The sequence below is a fragment of the Mustela nigripes genome, chromosome 6 (assembly GCF_022355385.1).
Source record: "Mustela nigripes isolate SB6536 chromosome 6, MUSNIG.SB6536, whole genome shotgun sequence".
In the NCBI taxonomy this organism is placed as follows: Eukaryota; Metazoa; Chordata; class Mammalia; order Carnivora; family Mustelidae; genus Mustela; species Mustela nigripes.
This window is the reverse complement of record NC_081562.1, coordinates 3,241,821-3,252,752: the sequence shown is the minus strand read 5'-3', so window position 1 is coordinate 3,252,752 and position 10,932 is coordinate 3,241,821. Positions and strand designations below refer to the sequence as shown.

General features: G+C 56.2%; 1 protein-coding gene across 2 annotated transcripts in view; it reads left to right on the top strand.

Moving 5' to 3' along the window:
* Positions 1–1,147: 1,147 nt before the first annotated feature.
* Positions 1,148–10,932, top strand: part of TTC38 (tetratricopeptide repeat domain 38) — a 22,754-nt gene continuing 12,969 nt past the window's right edge. Inside the window, exons 1-6 of one of the 2 annotated variants that reach the window (XM_059401772.1) lie at positions 1,148–1,392; positions 2,339–2,416; positions 4,612–4,693; positions 6,042–6,213; positions 7,039–7,212; positions 9,841–9,916. In XM_059401772.1, coding sequence (XP_059257755.1) covers positions 1,360–1,392; positions 2,339–2,416; positions 4,612–4,693; positions 6,042–6,213; positions 7,039–7,212; positions 9,841–9,916 — 615 coding nt within the window. In that variant the 5' untranslated portion in view covers positions 1,148–1,359. The remainder of the gene's footprint in view (positions 1,393–2,338; positions 2,417–4,611; positions 4,694–6,041; positions 6,214–7,038; positions 7,213–9,840; positions 9,917–10,932) is intronic. The other variant, XM_059401773.1, reaches the window with a different exon arrangement.

Here is a 10,932-nt window from a genome sequence, read left to right as displayed (position 1 = left end):
AGAAGGCAGCCATTGCAAGGAAGGGAGATGGCCCTTACTGAGAAGCGATCATGCTGCCACCCTGAGCTTGGCCGTGGGGCTCCAGAACTGTGAGAAATAAGTCCTTGCTGTTCAGACAGTGCCCCCACTCCGCTCCCCTCCGTGGTATTTTGTTTTATCAGTCTGAGCTAAGACAACCGGAAAGGTCAGGGCTGAAAACTCAGATTGGGGTCATAGGAGGCATATAGGGAGGAGGCCAAGATGGAGAAGACAGACAGACTCTGGCCGCTTCCGTACTTAGTGGTGAGGCAGACAGAGACAGGCAGTGGGGTGGGAGGGAAAGCAGGAGGGTATGGTGTCTTGAAAGCCAAAGGAAGGGGGATTTCATCAAAGGAGCAGCTTGGTCTGCTGGGTCAGAGCAGATGAAGATTGGACGAGGAGGTGCTAGAGGTGGCCAAGGCAACGATGGGGTTTGGAGTAGGAAGGCCTTTACTGTCCTTGACAAGTGCAAGTTCAGTGTTCTGGTTGTGAGAACCACATAAAACTCTGGGAAGTTTTGCAGACTTGGTAGAGCAAGGAAGTCAGACGGTAGGCAGAGGGGAATGGTAGTATTATAAAAGATCTAGATATCCAAAAAGATAGAAGAATAACCAGAAAAGATTAAAATAGCGCCCCCACGTGGTACTCACAGACAAGTAAGGGGACAGCACTATGGGGGCAGTGCAAGGCCTCAGGGTACCCTTGAAAAGAGAATCTTCAGTACTGGGGGTGGAGGCACCCATTGATCTGAATTCCGTTTTTCCTCCCGTCTCTGGTTTCTTTTGCGTTTACATTGGAATCAGTTCCTGAGCATATATTAGTTGCATATTAATCAGCATTACCTAATGGGATCATGTAGCAGATTTTCTTCTCCAGGCTCCAGTAGTGAGCGCCATTCAGTTTGATTTAACTCCAAAAAACGACCTCCAGGCATGTGTGCTGGGCAAGGCTTAAGATGGCACCCTGAAGAGCTTGAAAGTGGTAGCTGCTCTAGGGTTCCCCTGCCTCCCAAGGGACTCTACAGTTGAGTCCCCAACAGGGCCCCCAGCAGGGAGGAGTCCCCTGGCAGGGGTGGAGCGCCCTCGGGCCCTGTGGCCCAGGCTAGGTGTCTGATGGGGGGGTGCGCGCTCCCACTGCGGCGGACCCTTCCAGCCCAACCCCTGCGCGGCAGGCGCGGACCTCCTTAGAGCGCCCCGGGGCGGGGCCGGCGCCGCTGGCCAGTGAGCGAGCCGGGAGCGCGCCCGCTCCGCCCCGCGGTGTCCGGCCCCTCCCCCCATCCCCCTAGGCAAGGCTGCGGAGGCGCCCGGACCCTGATACCTGCCCCGCCACCCTCTCGGCTCCATGGCCGCTCCCGCTTCCCTGCGTGACTGCCAGGTAAGTGGAGGCAGAACCCGCCCGGCTCCACGGCCCGGGGCTGGCGTGGCGCCCGCGGAGGAGGCGGGATCCACCAGCGTGGGAACGGAGGTCAGCTGGGGAGTCGGTCGTGAGGTCCTGGCGTGCGTCCTGGTTGCAGGAAGGGACCAGAGCACCCTCCCGTGGGACCCCGGCCGCGTGTGTCGGCCCCTCGGAGACCCCGGGACCTGACCTAAAAAGCATTAGCCCAGGCATGGCACAGGAGGGGATCCTCCAGGGTGGGAATCCTGTACACATTTTGCAGAAGAAGGTGGAGTTCGGGGGCCTTGCCCCGGAGTTATGCAAGAGGCAATCTGGCCTGGGGGTGGGGACGGGTGGGTACAGGATATTTCTCTTCCCAGGGGAGTCGCAGGTCTGGGAGGCCCTGGTAGGGCCCCAAAGGCAGCTCTAAAGGTGAACAGGTGTGAGTGTCTGATGAAGTTGAGAGAGGGGAGGCGTTGTTTTGGTGTTTGGCCGATAGACTTGGGGGCCAGATGGAAATACCACCCTCCCCACCAAGCAGGCTAGCGTTCTACCCCTTTCCTGGCCTCCCAGACCTTCCTTCAGTCTTCTCAGGGACTTACATGTACTGTGTGCTTGCTCTCTGAGCAGACACTGCACGGGTGCCCCATGTATCCTCTAGAACCCCATGTGGGCCAGCCAAGGATCTGATAGAGGACGTTGCCAGGAGGCACACAGCTACTCAGAGACCCCCCCACGCTGCAATTTACATGAGGTTCGCCCACCCAGGGCTCAGCTTCGTGTGCTCTGCACTGTCTCTGAAATCTGAGAGTCCATGCCCTCAAGGCTGGGGTTTCTGGAAACCCAGACTGGGTGACAAGCTTCTGCATTTGGAGACCCTCTGTGCTTGGGTGTGGGGGGTTTCCATTTGGAGGATAAAGGGGTGTTCTCTTCTCGCTATGTGTAGGCGTGGAAGGATGCGGGGCTCCCACTCTCAACCACAAGCAACGAGGCCTGCAAGCTGTTCGATGCTACCCTGACCCAGGTATGCTCCCCGAGCAATGTGGTGGTCTCCCCTCTGAAGGCCCACCGTGCAGGTTTGAAAATTACTGAAGGCTTTTAGGGAACGTATTTTTCATGTTTAAATGTTCTGGCATCCCCTTTTTTATGCCGGCAAGTAAGCGGCCCTGCGGCAAGTGAGCAGCTGTGCCCCACGCTCCCATCTAACACAGGGAACTTCGATTTCTAGCCCAACGCACTTATCGCCCGATGCACTCTCATGCAAAGCTGCTAAATGATGACCACGGCGGGCACCAGACTCGAAGCTTCTACAGCTTAACACCTTTATCAGCACTCTGGTTTTATAAGCAGCAAAGTCCATCAGCCCCGTGGCCACCCAAATCTCCTGGTCAGCTTGGGTACAGTAGGGCGTCCTGGTGACACAAACATGCTTCATCATGCTTTGAATCCCCAGAGCCCACAGCTTGGAAAGTGGTGCATGCTGTTTTCCATTTCATGATGAATTTAGGAGCCGGTGACAGTGAAATTTATGTACTCTGGGGCCTGGCGTTGGAGGCATGTTTGCCGACCCATGGCACAGCTGAGAGGTGGCCCCAGCGGTGGGCAGAGAGCAGGGGGATATTTATGGAGGTGCTGGCCCTCCATGGGCCTCCCCCTGTGTCCTGCGGGGGCTGATGTGGGTCCCCTCCACTGAGGGCCTGGGGCCCTGGACTGGAGCAAATCTTTGACTATATTGCACTCAGCTTGACTGTTCTGAGCCCGTCCACCGTGTTCCCAGCCATTTCCAACACCAGCGAAGGAGCCTATAGTTTTGGAACTGGGAGGGTCTCAGAGGCGCAGTCCAACTACCCTGACAGGTGGGGAAACTGAGGCCCAGGGAGCTGAGCTGGCTCCTGCATTCTGGTAGGGCAGAAGCAGGATGCACTTGGGTCTGTATATGCCAATAGAAACCCCCAGACCTGGTGTTTATCATGAGCAATGAGAGCACTGCCTACCAAGTCCATCCATATGACTTAAGGACCGAAAAAGCTTTTAGAAACCCAAGCAGAAGCCACAGCCGATGAAATGCCCTTAGCTTGCCGCAGGACTCCACTGCGTGCCTGCGAGCTCTGTGCTCTTCCTGATCCTTTTGGCCTTGGTCAAGCCCTTGATTTGTTACACAGCCCAAGTCCTCAATGTGGCATGGTCTACCCCGACCCCCGCATGGCCTGTGTATATTCTGTCCCATGGGTCAGGGTCAGACTGTGCCAGTCTGTGTTAGACTGCCTCCTCTGTGTCTTAGGAAAACATGCTCGGCTAGTTCTGTGAAGATGTAGGTTAGACATCGTGATGTCTAGACATTTAGACAAACGTGATGAGACACGTTTTAAATTCCAGTATATTGGAGCGCCTGGGTGGCTCAGTGGGTTAGGCCTCTGCCTTCAGCTTGGGTCATGATCTCAGGGTCCTGGGATCGAGCCCCGCATGGGGCTGTCTGCTCAGCGGGGGGCCTGCTCTGCCCTCTCTCTCTGCCTGCCTCTCTGCCTACTTGTGACCTGTCGAATAAACAAATAAATAAATAAATAAATCTTTAGAAAATAAATAAATAAAATCCAGTGTACTATTATGGTTTTAGGATTTTTTTTTTTAATGAGCATTTTTATTTTATTTACTTTCTCTTGCCTACTGCAGGGCCCAAACTCATGGCCCTGAAATCAACACCTGAGCTGAGATCAAGAGTCCTGTTCCTCACCAATGGAACCACGCAGGTGTCCCCCAAAATAAGCATTTTTGGGGGGAAAAAAGGATTAGAAACACATCTACCAATGGGGGTGAGACTAAGTTTGATCATTGGGCTTTCATGCCTCTTTCTAAATTTTTGTCCTAAATGTCTAATAAAGTTCTTTTTTGGAAGGAATGAATCCTACTGTGGTAATCGGATTTCAAGGCCCATCTTTTGACTAAAGAAGCCACTGCTCTGGGCAGGTCGCCTGTCAGGACGAAGCTTCCGTTACATGTTTTCCTTCCTGAAAATGGTGACCTGATCGTTTCTAGAAAACGTGCCTTCAGTTCTGGGTGTTTAGTCTTTTCACATGACACCAACCCAGGTGTGGTCGCTTGGAGTTCGGACTGTAAAGTCCTGAATTCTCTAGAGAGAAGATCCAGACTGAGACACATGCCTTCGTCAACACAAACGAAGGACTCCCTGGGGACAGGTCTGTTCTGTCTGTTCTGTTTCAGTATGTCAAATGGACCAACGACAGAAGTCTTGGTGGCATTGAGGGCTGCCTGTCGAAGCTCCAAGCCGCGGATCCAACCTTCGGTGAGTGATGCCGTCCCTGAGTTGAGCCCCCTCGTGTGGGTCCCATGCCTCTCTGATTCCCTGACTTCGAGACTCAGCTGGCATGGGGATGGCAGGCTGGTGGCAGTGATCAGGCTGGCATTTGCACGGAGAGAGGGCAGGAAGCCGACAGCCACCGTCGGGCTTGGAATAACAGCTGGTTTTGTACAGGTGCCGGGTTCTCCAGAAGGGATCTTCCTAATTTATTCCCTCATTGTCGGTCAGTTCTGCATGAAAGATACTGATCCCACTTCTCAGAGGAAGAAAGGGAACCAGAAATGTATCCCAAATGACCCAGCTGGTAGTTGGGTGGCTGGGACCACATAAGGCTTTCTGTATCCCGGACCTGTCTCTGGAGCCTGAGAGGCAGCTATGGCAGCCTTTCGGGACGCTGGTGAGGCCTCAGCCACAGAGACCTCATGACAGAAGTTGGCATCCCAGATAAGCCATGTGAGTGTTGGTGGTACAGTGGTGAGCAGTAGCTGCCTTCCACATTAGCCGTGTGTGCCGCGGGCACAGGTGGGTCAGCCCAGTGCATTCTGGAACCTGCTGAGGACAGAGTGCCCAGAATGGGGGCAGAAGGAAGCTGAGCGCAGCCTACAGGGGACCAGGAGTCAGGAGTGTGCTCAGGCACGCTGAGCAGACCTCTGGCCCCAGGATAGAAGCCGGGACCACCGGGGTCATCCCAACACTACACTATAGTCGGGTCCTCGGTCTCGGGCCTGGGCCAGTGACCGAGTTCCAACTGCCAGCAGACACCCTGGCTCTGTCAGGCTGAGGGCTAGGAAGCTCAAGGAGGGCCTAGAGGTCTGCGGACCTGCCGGCAAGGTTGCTGCAAGGGCCAGAGGCAGACCCTCCCGTCCCCCACTGCACCCCCAAGCTCTCCGTGCATGGGCGTGGCTCAGACCCACTGTGCTCCAGAGACCAGCCCCTGGCACTGGACCATCAGCTGAGCCCTTCCCTGGCGTCTCTGTGCGGGCGGTAGTGAGTGTTGGCAGGGGAGGGAAAGCAGGGCTGGAGGGCCATGGGAGCCCACGGGCAGCGCCTAACCGGTCCACCCAGTGGAGGGCTGAGGGGAGACGCCCCAGACACTGGCACGCACCGCAGCGCCCTTGTTAGCAGACACTGGTCCACAGTGCCGCTCCTCCGTGTGCCGCTCAGGGTCCGGCTGAGCTCCGACGGTGGTGGGGGCCCAGCGCGCAGCGCACCGGCCGCCGGCCCGGGGCCCTCCTGGGATGGGGGGTGTTTATTTCACACTCTGGCCAGGCTGGCGGGGGCGGGGCGGGGCAGGGCCGTCGCGGTCACTCGTTGCTCTCCAACCTTTCCCCAGCTATGGGTCACGCCATTGCCAATGGCCTCGTGCTGATCGGCACTGGAAGCTCCGTGCGGCTGGACAGGGAGCTGGATCAGGCCGTGAAGACAATGGTGGAGGTTTCCCAAACACAGCTGCTGACGCAGCGGGAGCGGCTACATGTGTCTGCGGTGGAGACCTTTGCCAAGGGGTGAGAGCCTCCCTGGCCAGGCGATGCCACGGGCACCCAGTACCCTCGGCAAGGGGGACTTGGGGTGGTCCTCACCCTGCCTCCTGCGGCCCTCTCCCTGTCTGCTGCTGTGCCTGCACCTGACCAAAGATGGGGAGACGGGTGGCTAGATTTCCGATCTAGCGTTCAAGGCAAAATCCTTAATACATATACATACATAATCCATGCCACATACACACCCTCGTGAGTGTCTGCTGTGGGCTTCAAGGTTGTCCCCTGCCTCCATTGTCCCCACAGCTGTCCCCCTGTGTGTGGATGTCGTGATCCTGCAGCCCCTCTCCGGGATAGCCAGTGCATCTGCTCAGGCAGGGTTGACGCTCTGCCCAGCTAGGTGACCTGAGTGGATGGTATGTGGCTTCCAAAGCAGTAAGCAAATTGTGCCTGGCCTTTTCTGCTGGGTCAGTGCCAGTGGCCAGCCCGGCCAAGGTGGGCTTCCCCCCGCCCTACCGACTTTCTGCAGCTGGTTCACCGGCTTTGGCAACTTGTTAAACCAGTTTTGGGTTGGTTTGAATTCCAGAGTAAAGCTTCCCACTGGTTTTTCAATTTTCTGAGCCACAACCTAACACAGAAACTTTTGTGTGTGAGTGTATATATAGTATGTTCTCTCTCTCTCTCTCTCTCTCTCTCCCCTCTCTGCACGACCTCCCTCCCTCTCCCCTCCCCTCCTGATATATTATATGCATTTCTGTTGAACTGGTGCGGACTGGCAAGAAGCGAGGGCTTCTCTGCCTCCTGTGGTTAAAGTGTACGTCCAGTGTTGCGGAGAAATCTCTCTTTGTCTCACAGGAACTTTTCCAGAGCCTGTGAACTATGGGAACAGATCCTCTGGGACCACCCAACAGACATGTTAGCCCTAAAATTTTCCCACGATGCCTATTTTTACCTGGGCTACCAGGAGCAGATGCGAGATTCTGTGGCCCGAATTTACCCCTTCTGGACACCCAGCATCCCCCTGAGCAGGTACGTGCCAGCTGGAAACCACGTCGTGTCTTTCTTCCCCCTCCTCTGCCCTGAAAACATGACCCTGCCCTAAAAATACTGAATCTACCGTGGCTCTTCTCCGTGTCCTTGCAAGTGAAAAGGTCTCTCTGTTCGCTGTTCATCGCATCCTGTCCTGTGGGTGAGGCAGGACCGTATGTATCAGCCCAGGGTAGTTGTGCCACAGTAACAAATAGCTCCTAGATCTGATTCTCCAAAGGCTCATTTCTCGCACGTACTACGCACCTGTCACAGGAGGGCTGAGGGCTCTGCAACCTTGTCCCTGTTTCCCTCCTGCATCAGTGACCCAGAGGATCTAGCTGATCACTGAGGGAGAGAGGAGGGCACCCCTGGGGGACTCCCAGTGGCAGGGCTCAGAAAGGAAGGGACACTCTCTGCCACTTCCAAGTCGTCGGCCGGAGCTGGTCACGCAGCCAGGGGAGGGCAGGATGTGCATCTCTGTTCCGTTCTCAGGAGGAGAGGGAGGCCCTGAGTACCGGAGCCACCCTAGTGACCACCACACCGAAAGACCCCTATCATGTCTAATCACAGGATGGGGGTGCCTGGGTGGCTCAGTCGGTGAAGCGGCTGCCTTCTGCTCAGGCAGGTCATGGTTCGGGGTCCTGGGATGAAGTCTCGCTTCGGGGTCCCCCCTGCTTAGCAAGGAGGCTGCTTCTCCTTCTACCCCTCCCCCCTGCTCATGATCTCTCTCTCTCTCTCTCTCACTCTCTCAAGTAAATAAATACAAGTTAAAAAAAACAAAACCACACAATGGTTGTGTCCATCACAGATGGGCTCATGGATTAGAGAGCTGTGTTCTCAGGGTTCTTCACAGAAACAGAGCAAAGAGGGTATGAATATCTGTAGCCGTATCACTTATACGCACATACACGTATGTATGTGTGCGAGTGTGTGTGTGTGTGTGTGTATGTATGGAGATTGGTTGATTGATTTTAAGGAATTGGCTCATGAAGTTACAGGGATTGGCAAGAGAGTCTGAAATCCACAGACCGGGCCAGCAGTCTACGGGATCAGGCAGGGTCTCTGTGTTGCAATCTGGAAGAAGAATGCCTTCTGGGGACCTCACTCCTTTCTCTGACGTCCTCAATGGATTGGATGAGGCCCACCCATGCTATGGAGGGTAATTTGCTTTACCCAGAGTCTACAGATTTAAAAGTTAATCACACCTGAAGAAAACCTTCATGAAAGCACCTAGATATTGTCTGGCCGAGCAACTGAGTGCTGTAGCCCTGCCAAGTGGGCCCATGAGATAACCTCATCACAAGAGCCCAATGGGACAGGGTAAACCATGAGCATTCTGTCCATGTGTAAATGTTGCAGGTGAAATGACCCCGATAAACATTTAAAAGAAATATTTAAATATTTAAAGAAATACTTAAATATTTAAGAGAAATACTTGAGTGTTTGAAAGAAATAAATATTTGAAAGAAAAGTCTGAAAGCCAGTGTGCTAGGACGTGGCTTCTGTGAATCACGAGAGCCAGGCTTTATCTGTGTGCACGGCAGTAAGCGTAATGTCTGAGTCACAAATAGGAACTCCATCACTCTATCATGTTTTCCCGTAATCCCTCCAAACCCCAGGAGAGAATGCTTCTTTCAGCCCAGTACTCTGCTGGCGGTTATGGCTGAGAAATCATAGTGCCCATGTATCCCGGGAAGTGTCTTCAGGCCCATCCGGGGCTGGCCCTGGGCCAAGAGGGCGCAGGACAGAAGGGTCCCTGCCTCTAGAAGCTGGGGTCTGGGGAGGAGCTGCCCAGTGAGCGCAGGTCAGGCCAGGCCAGGGGCTGGGCACTCCTAGAAGCCACCACCAGCCTGCACTCACTGGTGCTTCCCCGAGAGGCTTCCTGGGCTGTGCCTCTCAGTGAGTGCCCCCAACCGGACAGGAAGGAAATGGCCCCCGGCATTCTCAGGGGAGACACTGTAGTTGATGGGGGTAGGGTGTGAATTGCCAAGGGGCCTGCTCTAGAGACAGGGCTTGGGGGTCGGACAGTTGTGGTAATGGTGCTCCCCACGGGCCAGAGTATCCAGCGACTTGGGGTGGTGCCCAGCTGGTGAAGGGGAGGGCGGCCCATCTCCCAGGGCTGGCATAACCGTGCCACAAGCCGGGCAGCGTAAAACAACAGACATCCATGCTCTCAGCGTTCTGGAGGCCACAAGGCAGAAATGAAGGCATGAGCAGGGCCATGCTCCCCCTGAGGGCTCCAGGGGAGAACCCTCCTCACCTCCTCACCTCTCCTTAGCTTCTGGAGGTAGCTGGCAGTCCTTGGCACTCCTTGGCCTGGAGCTGTGCCACCCCAGCATCTGCCTGTGTTCTGTGGTTCCAGCATGTGTGTGTGTGTGTGTGTGTGTGTGTGTGTGTGTGTGTGTCCAAGCCTTCTCTCCTCTCTCTCGTAAGGACACCGGTCATTGGATTCGGGGCCGGCCCTCACCCCGTAGGACTTCATCACCACTGCACCGTCTGAAAACATCCTAATTCCATGTCCATGTTCATGTTAGGGTCCATGTTCAGATGTCCTTCTGGGGGACACGGTTCAGCCCATACTGAGGGCTAAACAGGCCACTTTTCCTGAAGACTTTGTTTTGTTTTCAGCTACGTGAAAGGCATCTATTCATTTGGATTGATGGAAACCAACTTCTATGACAAGGCAGAGAAGCTGGCCAAAGAGGTGAGAGGGCCCTTGCCAAGGTGCCGACCCCTCAGGGAGGGCCGTCAGGTGGGGCAGAGCACACCAGCCTCCCTTTCCTCAGAGACACTGGGGAGGACTCGTGGCCACGGCGAGCACAGCCTCCCGTCCCGCGGTCTGCAGTCCGCACACCGCCTTCCCGGGTGTGATAAGGCCGAGGAGGGCTGTGTTCACCTCACCCTCGCGGCCCCACAGGAGGCAGCTCCAGGCTCCCCCAGCTCTGTCTGTCTCAGAGCAGAGCTTCAGGGAGATGTCCTGGGACTGCAAATGCAAGCTGCTTCCCCAAGGGCCCTGACCCGGGGCCTGGGCTCCTGCCAGCCAGCCCTTCCCTGAACCTCTGCCTCCTTCCAGAGGGAGGGAACCCAGGTGAAAGTGCAGAGGAGGGTGGGTGTGTGCTGCCCGCCAGCCCGGGTCCGTCCGCCATGCTCTCCTGGTGGGCCGGCTGGTACCCGGGCGTGTGGTGGGCACCCCTCACCAGGGGCCCAGGAGCAGGCAGCAGGCTGTGGCAGTGGACTTGGGGCTCGGGGTGTCCTCTGTGGCCCTTGGAGTCCCTGTCCTCCAGCCCCTCTCCTCAGGCAAGTGGAAACTGAGGCCAGGCACAGAGGGGCTGTCACACATACAGGCACTTTATACACAGCTGCTTAACCTGCTCCTGTCTACCACGAGGCACGGTCTTCCTCACTGTCCCCATGACGGGGTCACGGCTCAGAGAGGGGCCATGGCTGCAGCCTCCTTCACTCCATGCAGCTCAGGGAGGGCACAGCAGGTGCTCGGCCAGGCCTCCTCACCGGACTGCTGTCCTTCAGGCTGCCTGGACCAGACCCGGCTTCCCCCATCCCACCCAGTGCTCCTCCCCGCAGATGTCGCCCTAGATGGCCCCCAGTAGCCCTCCCCAGGAGGCCGTGAGGTTCCTGAAAGGTGTTCCGGTTATCGAGATGGAGGCCAGACTCGAGTGCAGGGTGATGGCTCCCTGCAAGGCCTCTGGGCTCCCCGGCTGG